The sequence below is a fragment of the Sinocyclocheilus grahami genome, unplaced genomic scaffold, assembly GCF_001515645.1.
Source record: "Sinocyclocheilus grahami isolate Dianchi unplaced genomic scaffold, SAMN03320097.WGS_v1.1 scaffold1112.1, whole genome shotgun sequence".
Classification (NCBI taxonomy): Eukaryota; Metazoa; Chordata; class Actinopteri; order Cypriniformes; family Cyprinidae; genus Sinocyclocheilus; species Sinocyclocheilus grahami.
Window position 1 is genome coordinate 223,080 of NW_015506291.1, and position 15,871 is coordinate 238,950.

A 15,871-nucleotide genomic window follows, 5' to 3' on the forward strand; every position below is an offset into this window, starting at 1 on the left:
GAGTGTAATGGTCAGGTGTGAGTGTGTGTGTGTGTGTGTGTGCGCGTGCAGTGTGAGTGTGAGTGTAATGGTCAGGTGTGAGTGTGTGTGCATGCAGTGTGTGTGTGTGTGAGTGTGAGTGTAATGGTCAGGTGTGTGTGTGTGTGTGTGTAGGTGTGGGGGGGGTCGTGCAGTGTGAGTGTGTGTGTGCGTGCAGTGTGTGTGTGTGTGTGTGTGTGTGTGTGAGTGTGAGTGTAATGGTCAGGTGTGTGTGTGTGTGTGCGTGCAGTGTGTGTGTGTGTGAGTGTGAGTGTGTGTGAGTGTGAGTGTAATGGTCAGGTGTGTGTGTGTGTGTGTGTGTGAGTGTGAGTGTAATGGTCAGGTGTGAGTGTGTGTGTGCTCGTGCAGTGTGAGTGTGATGGTCAGGGGGGAGTGTGTGTGTGCTGTGTGAGTGTAATGGTCAGGTGTGAGTGTGTGTGTGTGTGTGTGTGTGCGTGCGTGTGTCCAGAATTTACTTGCATTTTAAAGAGAAGGTTGTTCTGTTAAAAAATACACAATTATGATTACCAAATAAAATATACAGAATATATAGCTCAGTTGTCTGTAGTATTTCAAGGTTTGTTTTGTATTTGAACCTAAATTGTAAAGTAATGAACTGCATTTAAGTTCGCTGTTCCTGCATTTCTGACTCTAAAGGTAATATTTGGAAGCAACAGAAATGAAACTGTCTAAATTAAATGAGTTGAATAAATTAAAAAGACAACATTATTTGTGCTTTGATAACAGTTTGTGGTCCAGTTTGCTTTTGTTTTATTGTTAGTAAAACCCTTATTAAAACATGAAATGGCAATCACAGTATAATTGGCTGTGAGAAAGAAATAGTCTAAATTAAATTATTTAAAGGGCACCTATTATGCCCCTTCTTACAATATGTAATATAAGTCTCAGGTGTCCCCAGAATGTGTCTGTGAAGTTTAAGCTCAAAATACCCCACAGATCATTTATTATATCATTTTGAAAATGCCTGTTTTGAGTGGAAGCAGAAACAGGCTGTTTTTGTGCGTGTCTCTTTAAATGCAAATGAGCTGCTGCTCTGTATTAGATCGGTGTATTAAGTGACAGCAGCATAATATACAGTACCTATACCTATACAGCATACTATACAGTACCTATACTGACCGCTGTTTGGGTCTACGCTGTTAATATGACCCAAACAATCAAATAAAAGCAGAAATCACTCACTGCTCTGGACTGAACAACTTCTATAGCTCTAATAAGAAGACATTGTTTACTTGAAGGCTGCTTTTAAATGCTCTGAGTCTGGCGTGAAGATAAACACGTGTGCGGCGCACTCAGGGCGGGGTCACGGCTAACACGGCTGTGTCAATCAACCATCGTGGGCGGGGCTTGTGAAGTGTGACGTCACACTTTACGGATTCGTGATTCGAGACACACTGCTCATGATTTATAGAGATTAAAAAAGGAGCGGGTGGATTTTTATCATTATAGGGTGGTTGTGTACACACTGCCTACACACATTTACGTTCAAACAACATGTTAAAGTGAATTTTGCATTATAGGTGCCCTTTAAATAAATAATAAGTGCTCTTACAATAATTTTAGATCCCGCAGAACTGAGGTCCGGTTATTTTGGTTTAGTAACAACCCTTATGAAATATGAAATGGTTACCATAGTTAATGGAAATATCATGGTTAAATATGCAGTAATGAAGCATTAGTCATTATTGTCAAAAAAATAAAATGTCATTTGTCTAAATTAAAGAATTTAAATATGACAAACATACAGTGCACAAGAAAAATCACCGCCACTTGAAACCAAAATGCTAACACTTTTATTTCTCAACTGTTGCATGGACAGAAAAAAGCCTCACGTGGTGAAAAGGAGACACGTGGTGGCGCCCTCTGCTGCCAGCGGCATGTGTTTGCAAGGTTTGGGAGTTAATAAGAGCCACTGCTAGAGCAAATCCTCTCCGATTGAAGGCCTCGGAGAGCAAAGGCCTACAGTGCGCTCGATTCGCTACTTTTGTTTTTGTGCTTTGAATGACTACAGCTTAATTCAGTCCCATAACCAGCTGATTTATTTCGTATTTTTATTGAGATGCTGTTTAGATACACAATGCCACGTAACTCAGACTCTCTGGACTGAACGGAATTGATGTTTTTCTGCGTCGTGTCGAATCTGCCGACCTGAACTCCTCGCTGACCAACATGCGCGCTACTTCCTCGTTACTGCTAGCGAGTCGCTGTGAGGGGCGACAAGAAGTTAGAGCCCCGCGTAAGTATGTGTGGATTTAGCTAACGTTTTCGATGGGGTGTTCCCTTTGGAAACCGCAGGCGCAGAAAACGAGCCGTTTGTAACTCGTCGCCGGGAGGACAGCGCTATCCGAGGCATGGAGGCGGATTTAAAGGCGGCTGTGAGGCTGATCTGCTAAACTAGCACAGCTTGCTAACACGATCTCTTCATCATACGCGCGGAACTGGATTACAACTCGAGGCTTTTAGTGACTTCTCCGATGCTTTTTAGGGGTTTATCCGATTGATGTGCGTGGGATGGTTGGATGAGGCGGATTCGGTGTGATCCGGAAGGGAACGGTCGCTGTGTGGACACCGACGCTAGCGCTAGCTGTGCTATAATAGCGCTTAAAGTGGGTTTCAGATGTTTTGCTTTGTGTAACAGCGGGGACTGAAGCGCGAGCGATACCAGTGGGATCTTAAATGCCGAACCCAGAGATCGTCCCCCGCGAGGGCCGGGGGAGAAGCCCGCCGCAGAGGAGCCCGAGGGAGGCGACGCGGAGCAAGAGCCGCCGCGAGCGGCACCGGGACAAGCGCCGGTCCTCGTCCTCCTGCTCCCGGAGAAAGAAGCAGAAGCACGGCTGGGAGCCGCAGCAGCAGGAGGTGCTTTACGACGGCGGTGTTCGGACTCTAGTGGAGTACGACGACGTGAGCTCGCAGTCCGAGCGCTTCTCCGGTAGCCCGTCGCCCAGAACCGTGAGCGAGGCCGAGCTCCAGGACTTCACGCCGGGCAGAAGCGAGCACGACTCCTCCTCTCGGAGGAGAGACGACAAGCAGATGAAGAGGAACCGGTGCAACCGGGAACGGGACGCGGCGTTAAAGTCCCGCAGCAACGGCAAGAAGCCTTCCTCCGCGGCCCAAGCCGACAGAAAAGAGTCGAAACGACTTAAAAGCAAGTCCAAATCGGAGAAGGACCCTCCTTCCGCGTACAGGGACCCTCCGCAGGCTTACCGTGAGGACTACTGGCGGAGCAGCCCGAGCGTCAAAGCGGCGGATAACGTTAACGCTAGTCCCTTCGCGACGGCGTATTCCTGCGGACACCAGTCTCCTAACACCAACTACCCGTTTATTTCCAGGAGGAGCCCCCCGAAGCGGCTGTCCCCGAGCTCCACCTGCTACGCTCGGGATGCAGAGCTGTACGGTGCCTGTAACGTGTCGAAGTCTCCGAGCTCGTACTCCGGCAAGAGGAGGCGCTCCCCGAGCAGCCCGCGCTGGCGCCGGTCCCCGAGCTACGGCCGACACAGTCCCTGCGAGCAGAGCGAGGTCCCCCGCTCCAGGAGCCCCTACAGGAAGACCCCGAGCCCCAGTCCGGACGCCAGGTGAGAAAGCGTCGCGCTCCGAGTGCGGTCTTGTACTGGATATCGGCCGATATTTGCCTTTTTTAGCTATCGGTTTTTCTGTTTGGCGGATGTGTTCTAACTTTTATGTTGACTTGTGTGCTGTGTGTAACATGAGTGTTACCTTGGCTTAGTTTGAGGGGAAAAAAAGGAAAAGATTTGCAATGTGCACAAGCTTCCCAGAATACTGAGTGCCCTGTTGGTTAGCGTTTGCTTCCTTTTTATGTTTTTATTAAATATGTATTTATTTGTTTAGAATACTGTCATCTAAAGTATAAAAGCTATTACAGAACAGCGTATCCTAAGTGTGTTATCTTATCTTAACTACAGATAGGAAGGGGCTATTACAGAACCCTCCTAACTTGACAAAAAATCCTAAAAACTGTCTTAACTTTTGGACAACCCCACAGCTGTCCTAACTGGTATTACGGTAAATGTAATAATGGTATTACATTTATTAATAATTGAAAGTGGAGATGTTTAATGGTAGAAAGACTCTTGGAGGACCCTGAAGATGTGTTACATTTTGATGACAAAACACTTATACGTACAGACTGCCGCGCAACATGATATTACAGTTAGCACAGGAACTGCAACCAGCATTACAGAGACCAACGAAGCGTCACGGAGCATTAACGGTTATAGTTCAAAGACTGATGCCTTACGGTTTTTTTTTTTTTGATTTTCAAAGTGAAGTAGCTTCTGTTATTTTGCTTACCTCATCAGCATCTCGCGCAGTGTTGGTTGCTTGGTAACAGACCTGAGAGTGGATTGTCCAGCTTGATAATGCAATTTAAGATTAAAATTGCCGAACTAGCGATAAGATACGATTTTGTAAGATAGGATAAGAATCCCAAATCAAGTTAAGGTTTGCTTCTGTAATACGAATTTCTGAAAAATCCTAATTTAACATATCACATCTTAAGTTAAGACCTAAGATAAGACACTTTCTGTAATACGCCCCCAGAGCTGCTTCGCGAGAGTTTTACCGTTTCATTTGAGAAAACTAGCATCATCATCATACTGTAAACACACAGAAACTTCATGGCAACCTGCCAAAATAAAAGTACGGTTTAACATGTAACAGAAATATATTACTCTTGTATTACTTTTGTAAAGTATAATGTACATCTTTAAATATTCAATTTTCTGTCAAATTTAAATAAAACAATTAGATGATAAAAATAAATATTACAACTAGATTAATCACTTAATTGTAGAAAAAAATAATGAGTACTGGCACCGAAATTCAGATACCGGTACCGTACCGGTTAAAATGTGAACGCTACCCAACCCTAATGGCGCTTTTCCACTGCGTGGTACAACTCGGCTCGGCACGGTTTGCGTTTCCACTGCAGTTCAGTACCGCTTTAGAGTGGGCGGGATTATTCACATGTCGTTATAGTTGCACCTCCTCTACTACCACGACTCCTAAAAAAAACTTTTTCATTCCGCGTCGCCCCATTAAGCTCTCGCTGGATCCGCTCCTCTGCTATCAACGAGAGGAACGTCTGTTCTTCCGCAACAGGCGACAACAACTTTTTGGTTGTTAAAAAAAAGGTGCGCTCGCTCAAAACAGTTGCGTTCGATCCTTCGCTGGCTGTGCTGATGTAAATCTAGCGGTTCTGTTGTGTTTGTGTCGCAAGTTCAGTGACGCAGGTAGTGACGATTCTCTCCGGCCAATCCGTGATCAGCAGAGTTTACACGTCACGTTTTGGTAACGGTACGGTTCACTTGGAACCCCAACCGAAGTGGTACTAAAAAAAGTACCAGGTACTGTACCCAGTGGAAAACCCCCAAAAGTGAACCGTACTGAGCCGTACCGTGCCGTACCATGCAGTGGAAAAGCGCCATAATTGTCAGTGTGTGGGGAACAGACCAAAGTCTGAAGGGGTTTGCACAATGGCTTCAGTTTGCAACAACAAAGCATCCAGATATCAGTGATTCTCAATGAGATTTCTCAATATCCGGCGATAGCTTTATAGAAATGAGCAATGGCAGTGCAGTCAGTGATCTGTTGCTTGATATACTTAATCACTTAAAACATTATTGTAGAAAAAAGTTCCCTCCACTTAGCTCTCAAATTTCATGGTTAATGGTTAAGGCACAACAACTAGGGATGTCTAATGTGATGCAGCACATCTTGAAGTTTGAATCTGAGCATGTGTGAGTGTGATGCATAAATGTACACTGCATTTATGTTGTTTGCCAAAAAATGCTTAAGTCAGGAGGATTCTGATTGGCTGTCAATTAGAGCTGCATGATTAATTGTTAAAAGTCTGTGATCTTGATTCAAACACCCACGTGATCTTATTCCTAAATGATGATTTGACATGTATTGAACCTTTGACGAGTACAATCTCATCTAACATTTAAACTATAACAAAAGTACGTTTACAGTTTGGATAAAAACACTAATGTCTACAGTAGCAAACAAAATAGAGTAAATAAAAATCACCTTTTAAAAGTAACTTGAGGCTTCAAATAAAGATTGAATTAATTACGTTTATGCCAGCAGGTGGCAACAAGTGACTGTTAAAAAATGTAGGCCTATTTGTCATTGAATCATTCTTTCAAGAGATTTGTTCAAAACACTGATTCATCCAGTAATGAAACAGGTGAAGTCTTTGAGTGAGTCATTAAATCATCCACTCAAGAGATTCATTCAAAAAAGTTGATCTATCCAGTAATAGGGCCCTATGATTTCTGCGATGCAGAACACACAGAGGGCGCTCTCACACTGAAACGCGCGGTTTCGTTTGCTTCACGCATACTGAAGTGCGTGTCATGCTAACGGTGATTTCAGTGTCTGTCGTCACTACATGAGAACATAAATACATAAACATTTACAGAACTGCCTGAGTGTCACTTCATGATAGGGCTGCACGATTAATCGAATGTGATTGTCATGCGTATCTTGTCAGTAAAAGCCGGTTCTGTGATTAGTAGTAAATCTCCATCACCTGCTTTCAGATGGAGCAGCATTTACTACACAGAGCTGTAGTTCACTGACAAGCTACGCAAAATCACGTTCATAATCGCAGATTATTTAATCGCGCGATTATGAAATCGTTCTGCGATTTATGAAAGCTGTTTGTGTAGCTTGTCAGTGAACTACGGCTCTGTGTAGTAAATGCTGCTCCGTCTGAAAGCACGTGAAAATGTCACATTTAATAACATGTTTTTACTCCAAGCTCACTTCATAACATCAGTCGAGTGTTTTAAATAAATCCTTCTGTGAGATGGTGGCTTCTTACACCGAATGAGGCACGCAACATATTTCATAGTATTCTAAGCAGTGATAAAGGCTATGTCGAGTGTTTATTAGTCACGTTGAGTCAATGAAAGCAGTTGAATCTTCTGTTTATTCAGCAGCTGCTATAGGGATTTCCTGGGTTTCTTCTGCGAGGCGTATTTGGCGTTTCAGCACGAGAGCGCCCTCTGGCCTTCAGAGGGAGATTTACTGCTGATCACAGAACCGTGCTTCACTGAAAGATACGCATGACAATCGCAGCTTCTACCTAATCGTGATTTATCGCCTTTGCGATTTGATTTAGATTAATTGTGCAGTCCTACTTCATGAGCATTGCCATTTAATTTGAGCAAAACGTCATATCATATACACACAGAAACTTAAAGGGATTCACAGCAACGCGTTAAAATAAGTTTGGTTTAACTTGAAAACATTGTGCCAGAAATATATTAATATTGTTCAGTAGAATGTAAGTAATACTACTACCATTACTACTAGGCCTGCTACTACTACTGAAATTATTAAAACTTTATTATTTAAGGAATCATTTTTGCTGCTTTATTGGCTTTGAACGATTACATAAACACACTTATATGCGTCAGAATCCCCGTCTTTGCAAGTATCCTCATAAACACAGTGATTTAGGTCTTAAGAGAGAGTGAACAGCTGAAAAAGAAAACTCATATGTAACAGTGTATTGGATCCGTGTTTCGGTCTTAAAGGGGAAGCTGTCCAATATGCGTCCTGTCTGCCATTCATATTAATCAAACAACAGTGAGAGAAAATCTGTCACTGCTCTTGACTAAATCACTTTTGTAACTTTAAGAAGAAAAAAAAAAAATATATATATATATATTTATATATGTAATATATCATCATACATTTATATTTATAAATATGTATAGAATCTATACTTAATACACGTGTTAATTATATCTATCTGTCTCTGTCTGTCTGTCTGTCTATCTATTGTTTCCTAGATAAGAAATACTATCCTTATTTCATCACTGTTTATTTATCTTCAGTGAGCTTGAGTTGAGTTGTCTCTTTTTAGGCTTGTATTTTAGGTGTGATATTGAAATTGGTGACAAGGATTAGGACAATTCTATGGTATCAAAGATTTTAATATCATATAAATATTTTTAAAAGAAAAAAAATAACTCTATCATGATATATCGTTATCGTGATATAAAATTAGTCATATCGTGATTATAAGATTTTGGTCATATCACCCAAAAAGGAAATGGGTTAAATAAAACTAGAAACTGTAATGTGTAAGCATGCAAAAAAAAAAAAAAAGTTTCTTGTGTGCATGCAAAAATTTTTTTATTATTATTTTAGGGGCTCTGTATGTTAATGCCACTTAGAGATAATCAATGGAAAAAAAAAAACCTGAGAAAATAAAAATATTAGATGACTGTACTATACACCAAATATATGACCCTGGACCACACATTTTTTGAAACGGAGATTTATACATAAATATTTGGCTGAGATACAACTATTTGAAAATCTGGAATCTGAGGGTGCAAAAAAATCTAAATATTGAGAAAATAAACATGGAAATAGCTTTTACTATATTTTGCGATCAGACTGCAAAAAATTGCTGTCCGTTCTCTGTATTTTTGTCTTGTTTTCCAGTGCAAATGTCTAAAGATTCTTAAATCAAGATATATTGAGAAGCAAAATTATGTTAGAAGTTTTGTTTCAGATCAAAATGTAGCGAGTTTATTATTAAAACAAAAACAAATATCTGCCAGCGGGCTCTGAAAATCAACGTTTCATTTTCATAGCTCATTGACAGATATTTGTTCTTTTCTCAGAAAACAAGACACCAGCTATCTTCATTTTACTTCATGTATCTTGTGTTAAGGATGTTCAGATATTTGTTCTGGAAAACAAGACAAAAATACTGTGGAGGATGTTCCCTTTTTGCAGTGCATGTGGCATATAATGCCATGACTTTCTGCTCTGATTGATGACCTTTTTAAGGTCTTAATTTGTGGAAGGGTGAATTGAGACTTAAAGACCTGCAGAAACCTTGGATCCACACTTTGTTGGATTGTGCATTCTTTTTAATAGTTCCACTGATGGCTTCTTTTTTCAATGCTAGTATCTTGAAGGAGTCTTCAGCAATCACAGGGAAGAAGAAACCCGAAAGGAAAGCCCGTCACCTCCTCGCAGACCTTCCTCTCCCTCCAGAGCTCCCTGGTTCGCCCCACAGCCCGCCTGATGACAAAAAGACGCCCACCCCGCGGAAGAGACCAAAGTATGTAGTCAAACAATCCCTCCTGCAACATCTACTCAGGTTAGCAACATTAAACATCATCTGTGGTTGTACTGCAGAATATGTGGTCCACGCTTTGGAGAGATCAAGGAGACGGAGATAGACTGGGGAAAGCGGTGCGTTGACAAGTTTGAGATAATTGGGATCACTGGAGAAGGTACTTATGGACAGGTGTACAAAGCCAAGGACAAAGACACTGGTAAGATGTTCTCAAACATCTACAGTGGGTACGGAAAGTATTCAGACCCCCTTAAATTTTTCACTCTTTGTTATATTGCTGCCATTTGCTAAAATCATTTAAGTTCATATTTTTTTCCTCATTAATGTACACACAGCACCCCATATTGACAGAAAAACACAGACAAATACTAGTGTTCTAATCATTTTGGCCACCGCTGTATACTGTGACAATATAACTGTAGTCTGTGCTTAAGTACCTTAATTTGAATGCTAATGCATTCTGAAGCCATTAATCACTTAATGTAGCTCATCCATCTTTCTGGTTTTGCTTATTCAGCGGAGTTGGTGGCCCTAAAGAAGGTCCGTTTGGACAACGAAAAGGAGGGCTTCCCCATCACAGCTATCAGGGAGATCAAGATCTTGCGGCAGCTCAACCACAAGAGCATCATCAACATGAAGGAGATCGTCACTGACAAAGAGGACGCTTTGGACTTCAAGAACGACAAAGGTATCGCATGGAAATAACCCTCCCTTTGGCTCGGAGTTTCTCCTCGCTGTGTCGGTGTGATAATTGTGTTTTCATCTCACAGGGGCGTTTTACCTGGTGTTTGAGTACATGGACCACGATCTGATGGGCCTGCTGGAGTCGGGCCTTGTGCACTTCAACGAGAGCCACATCAAGTCTTTCATGAGGCAGCTGCTGGAAGGACTGGACTACTGCCACAAGAAGAACTTCCTGCACAGGGACATCAAGTGCTCCAACATCCTGCTCAATAACAAGTCAGTGCACACGAGAGTCACAGTGTTTCATATTGGGTTTGTTTTCAGCGTCTGGGATCATTTCGCAAGAACTTCTGCTTAAATGTGAGAGAAACGAACCCGGACCCCTTTAAAACGAACCAAACTTTCCATGCAAAGAAAACTATGGCACAGGAGTAGCTAAAGTGCTTATTCTAATTGTATGAAGTTAAAGGGTTAGTTCACCCAAAAATTTAAATTCTCATTATTAATTACTCACCCTCATGTCGTTCTAAACCCGTAAGACCTTCGTTCATCTTCGTGAACGAACTCATTTTTAGGTGAACTAACCCTTTAACAGAATAAGTGATTATATGGCTGTACGATTTGGCCAAAAGTTATATCACGACATATTTCTTAATGTCGGTCGATACGATATAATTCTGATAATGTTATGAACACTATTAAAAAGCCATAAAAGAACACCCACAATGGATGTCTGTTCCTACAAACTTATGAAAAATGAATTTACCAAGTCTATGAAACCAAGTCTAAAAACAGTTTTAGAAGTAAAAACAGTACAAATAAATAAATGTTCACCTTTTGTTTTTATATAGCCTTCATACAATGAAGAAATGTAAAAGCATTGTCAAATAAACATAAGAATCTCAGGCTGATGATACACGGGGCAACTTTTTTATTTAAACAAAAAAAGTGAGTGAGCAACAACAACACTGAAGACAAGAAACACTGGTAATGTATATTAAAATATCGGAAATGTTTAAAAATCATATCACCGCTATTGAAAAAAAATGATGTTGCGATATATATTGATATTGAATTACTGTCCAGCCCTAGGGATGTATTTACTTTTGTATTCTTTAAAGGGTAAATGTAATATCAAACATTGAGTAGTTGTTCTTTGCATTCCACTGCACTGCTTTTCCATTGGTTTCTCTGTAAACATGCACTCGATGGACGTGTTTAACGTTGTACTCTCGTCTTTTGCAAAGTCACACACGAAGCGGCGCTCAACTCTCGTCTCGTAACCTTGCGTTTTCGTGTTTTTCAACACAAAATGGAATTGTAGTGCTCCTTACGACTATTACACACAGAAGTCACTGTCAAACCAAGCGACTTCCCGTTGGTCAAAGCAATAATCACATGACCAACTTGAACATGAGCTAAATCTGCCTGAGGACATTTTTCACCCCCCGGCAACACTCCCAGTTGCATGGATTTCTATTCAAATGACTGGATTGTGCCAGTGGAATTTCACACACTGTAACACAGTGCAGATTCTAAAGACAAGGGTGTGAACAGAAAGTGGACTGAGATCTGGTAACTAAACTGAGTCCACTTTTAAAGCCAGAAATGGACTGAATTCAAAGCGAACTGGGTGCTTTCACTTTCTGGTCCACTTAAAGTGGTCTAGGTTCTTTAAAGAGGGGCTCGAGTATAGTAACATCACCCTCAGATATGAATGTGGAAATACAAGACCATTAGTCCATATGTGACCCTGGAGCACAAAAGCAATCATAAGTAGCTCAGATATATTTGCAGCAATAGCCAAAAATACAGTGTATGGGTCAAAATGATCGATTTTTCTTTTATGCCAAAAATCTTTAGGATATTAAGTAAAGATCATGTTCCATGAAGATATTTTGTAAATTTACTACCATAAATACAGTAGTCAACATTTGAAGTGGATCAAAGTTGTCCTAAGACAAGAATGTGTTTTGGGTTTGATGGGCAGCTTTGATGAAAGGTTTTGATCCACTTCAAATGTTGACTACTGCATAGTAATATGCATTGCTAAAAGCTTCATTTGAACAACTTTAAAGATGATTTTCTCAATATTTCCCAGATTTATAAATAGTTGTATCTCGACCAAATATTGTCCTATCCTAACAAGCCATACATCAATGGAAGCTTATTTATTCAGCTTTCAGATGATCTATAAATCTCAATTTAAAAAAAATGACCCTAATGACTGGTTTTGTGCTCCAGGGTCACAAATCATTGTGTTCCAAACTTTCATATTATGGCAGACCATCATCTGGTTGATGTGTAAATGTGTGCTGTCCCGCAGGGGTCAGATCAAGCTGGCAGATTTCGGATTGGCTCGTCTGTATAACTCTGAAGAGAGGTACGTACCTCCATTTGGGAAGCCACAGAACGTCCTGACTTGATTCAGCAAGCAGTTATGATGTTCGTAAACCGAGCAGACTCTGACTTGTCCTGTGCGTTCATTCTCCAGTCGGCCGTACACCAATAAAGTGATCACTCTGTGGTATCGGCCGCCCGAGCTGCTGCTGGGAGAAGAGAGGTACACGCCTGCCATCGACATGTGGAGCTGCGGGTGAGGAAACACTGTGCTGTTACTAGAGAAATCCCTCCAGATTCCACCTCCTCAAGGTGTTTAAACCCTCCATGTCACACAGGTGCATTCTGGGAGAGCTTTTCACAAAGAAGCCCATCTTTCAGGCCAACCAGGAGCTGGCGCAGCTGGAGCTCATAAGGTAAGAAAAACGGTCCACGTGTGGTTGGAGATCTAGACTGAGTGTTCCCGTTTTGCAGTCTGACCTATATATCTGTGTCCAATCCAGTCGTATCTGTGGCAGCCCGTGCCCCGCTGTGTGGCCAGACGTGATCAAGCTGCCCTACTTCAACACCATGAAACCAAAGAAACAGTACCGGCGGAGGTTAAGGGAAGAGTTTGCTTTGTGAGTAATCAGAAATGAATGAAACCAGTTTAGTCTGTTTTAAAAGGCGTTACAGCGCATGACTACAAAGGGTTAAATTAATATATGTGACCCTGCAGCACAAAAGTGAATTAAGTTGATTTTTCTGAGGCCATTGACAGATATTTGTTCTTGTTTTCAAACTCATATTTCATTTTGATCAATTTCTCATAAAATCTTTAGACATTTGCACTGGGAAGACAAAACACTAATAAGAACATGGCTTTCTTTGCAGAGTGATGCAGTAATTACATTTTTGTTAAATGAATTAAAAAGTAATGGAAATCTCTTGCTTTTACACTTTTAACTTTAGTGTTGCTGATTCATTTGCATTTAGAGACCATATTGAATATTGTGTTCCATTCGATTTATTCCTTAAATTGTCTTTACTTGGTCTTAAAAATTCTTACATTTATTATCATAAAGCCTGCAGAAACACTGATGTAGGGTGTGTATGGATACGAGTTTGTTTTATTTGACTCTTATGTTGCCTTTGAGTCTTCCTGGGAAGTTTTTATCCGAGAGTCCTGTTGTAATTGTGATGTGAGCTTGTTATTTTTGATGAGAAGACGATATGGAATTATTATTATTTTTTTTTCATTTACTGATAAAGATAGGAATCTTTTTAGAGCTAATGCCATAAAATGAAGAGGATTTGCAGTAAGTGTGTAATCGATGCATTATCAGTTTTATTACTCTCGTCTTGCCACTGAGAATCTCAGGAAAAGTCATGTTGTCGCACAAGCCTGTCGTCTCATAAACCAGCTAAATGAGCAGTATTTTGTGGCAAGATTTAAGGCTGTTCTTAATCAACGTCTTCATAACTTAATTGCTTCTCCCATGATTTTTAAAATGAATTTACTTTCAATTTGCAGTGGTAATCACGTCATTGTGGTGGTGTTCATGTGTTTAATTTTTCAATATGATTATTTTGATATGATTTGAAGGAAGCATTAGAGATGTAAAGAAAGATGTATTCTTTAGTTAACTGTAAGTGCTATAAACACCAGTGTCAGTGGCTGTTGATGTGAATGTTTCAGTATTCCTCTGATGGCCCTGGATTTGTTCGACCACATGCTTGCGTTGGACCCGAGCAAACGCTGCACTGCAGAACAAGCTCTCAGAAGTGACTTTCTCAAAGACGTGGACCCAGCCAAGATGCCTCCACCCGAGTATGAGATTTAGTTGTTTTTGCTTTTATCATTAACTTTTACTTTCCATTTTTTTCCATTTACTATACTTTTTTTCCCCCTACTATACCAGATTTTGTTTCCTTTCATTTAATTTCATTTCATTATTTCATTTTATTCCATTCCAGGGAAAAAAATTTACAAGATATTGTAAGCAACTCAGAATTCTGAGGCAAAAAGCCTGAATTGTAAGATATAAACTTGCAGTTGCAAGATAAAAAGAGATAAAGTTGCTTTTAACTATTTAAAAATATAATAATAATAATAATTGCATGGCAAGGAAAAAAGTTAAAATTTTTGATGTCGCAATTAACTTATTATTATTATTATTATATATATATTTTTTTTTTTATAAATGATTTCAGTTTTTCAAATAAAAAACTGAACTTAAAACGTGTTTTTTTTTTTCCCTTTTTTTTGGTCCTGGCAATTTAGTCTATGCTTAACTTTTCTTAGATGGCGATTCAATAAAAACAAAAACAAGATTGCATTCGATTACAGTTTTTCACCTCTGATTCTCTGTGCTGTGATCTGATACCGTCTCTGTCTCTTCTCTAGTCTCCCTCTGTGGCAGGACTGCCATGAATTGTGGAGTAAGAAGCGGCGCCGGCAGAAGCAGATGCCGGAGGAGCTGACCGCTCCTAAAGCCCCTCGGAAGGAGCTGGGTCTCGACGACAGTCGCAGCAACACGCCGCAGGGCTTCCCCGCCGCCGGAGCACACAAAGGTCCGAGTGCTGCCGCCGCTGCAGCCCTGCTGGGTAAGAACATCAGCACAAACACTCGAGGAACCTGCATGCTCCTACTGTTAGTCGTTCTGTGTCCGTCACACATTCTAGACATGCACCAGTTACTCTTTTGTGTTGGGTCATCTTTAAACTTTAAGGAACACTCCACTATTTTTGAAAATAGGCTCATTTTCCAGCTCCCCTAGAGTTAAACAGTTGAGTTTTACCGTTTTCGAATCCATTCAGCCGATCTCCGGGTCTGGCGGTAGCACTTTTAGCTTAGCATAGATCATTGAAGGGAAGATAGTAAAATAGTCCCAGCTAGGTAACTTCCAGTAAGCCTATTTTCAGGCGCTACATAATATCATTGCACCTGCTGCACCCATGGTATGGCAGCAAAGCTCCTTCATTATTACGCCGGAATGAGAGTAAAGTTCCGTCGGTCTTAGTACACGATGTAGCTACAGAAGAGTCAAGTTTTAAATAGGAAAAATATAGAAACTCTTTGGTCATTTTTGAGCGAGATGCTAACGGTCTAATCAGATTCAATGATCTATGCTAAGCTAAGCTAAAAGTGCTACCGCCAGACCCGGAGATCGGCTGAATGGATTCGAAAACAGTAAAACTCAACTGCTTAACTCTAGGGGAGTTGGTAAATGAGCCTATTTTCAAAAATAGTGGAGTGTTCCTTTAAAGTTTAAAGATGACTCAGCCCGTTTCGCTTTATCGAGTCAGTTCAGGTTTCATTTGGTAATAAGGAAACCATTCAATCTTCCCTTCTCTTTCTTTTAGACCCCAAAGCTCCCAACTCACAACTGACTCAAGAACAGCTGGCTGTGCTTCTGAACCTCCTGCAGTCCAAAAGCGCTCCGGGGGGATCGGCGCAGTTCGCCCAGACCGTGGGGTCGAAGATGAACCCGGAGACGCTACAGCAGCTGACGCAGGCTTTGCCCCCTGGGCCGCTGGAGTCTGACAGACCCCCGGAGCCGCCTCCGCTCCCCAAAGTGTCCAAACCCCCGCAGCCGCCCCGAACACCACCCATGCTGAAGCCGCCTTCGCCTCCATCCCCGCAGCCGTCAGGCGACGGAGAGGCCTCGGCCGCAGCCACGCAGACCGCCGTCACCA

At 41.3% G+C, this 15,871-nt stretch overlaps 1 protein-coding gene across 1 annotated transcript in view; it reads left to right on the forward strand.

Annotated features, from left to right (window-relative positions):
- Positions 1-1,997: 1,997 nt before the first annotated feature.
- The window catches only part of LOC107566913 (cyclin-dependent kinase 13-like), a 17,399-nt gene continuing 3,525 nt past the window's right edge, over positions 1,998-15,871 (forward strand). The window contains exons 1-12 of the mRNA XM_016252483.1: positions 1,998-3,611; positions 8,996-9,151; positions 9,229-9,368; positions 9,687-9,857; positions 9,940-10,129; positions 12,180-12,236; positions 12,348-12,449; positions 12,532-12,609; positions 12,697-12,813; positions 13,872-14,003; positions 14,580-14,779; positions 15,539-15,864. Coding sequence (XP_016107969.1) covers positions 2,716-3,611; positions 8,996-9,151; positions 9,229-9,368; positions 9,687-9,857; positions 9,940-10,129; positions 12,180-12,236; positions 12,348-12,449; positions 12,532-12,609; positions 12,697-12,813; positions 13,872-14,003; positions 14,580-14,779; positions 15,539-15,864 — 2,565 coding nt within the window. The 5' untranslated portion in view covers positions 1,998-2,715. The remainder of the gene's footprint in view (positions 3,612-8,995; positions 9,152-9,228; positions 9,369-9,686; positions 9,858-9,939; positions 10,130-12,179; positions 12,237-12,347; positions 12,450-12,531; positions 12,610-12,696; positions 12,814-13,871; positions 14,004-14,579; positions 14,780-15,538; positions 15,865-15,871) is intronic.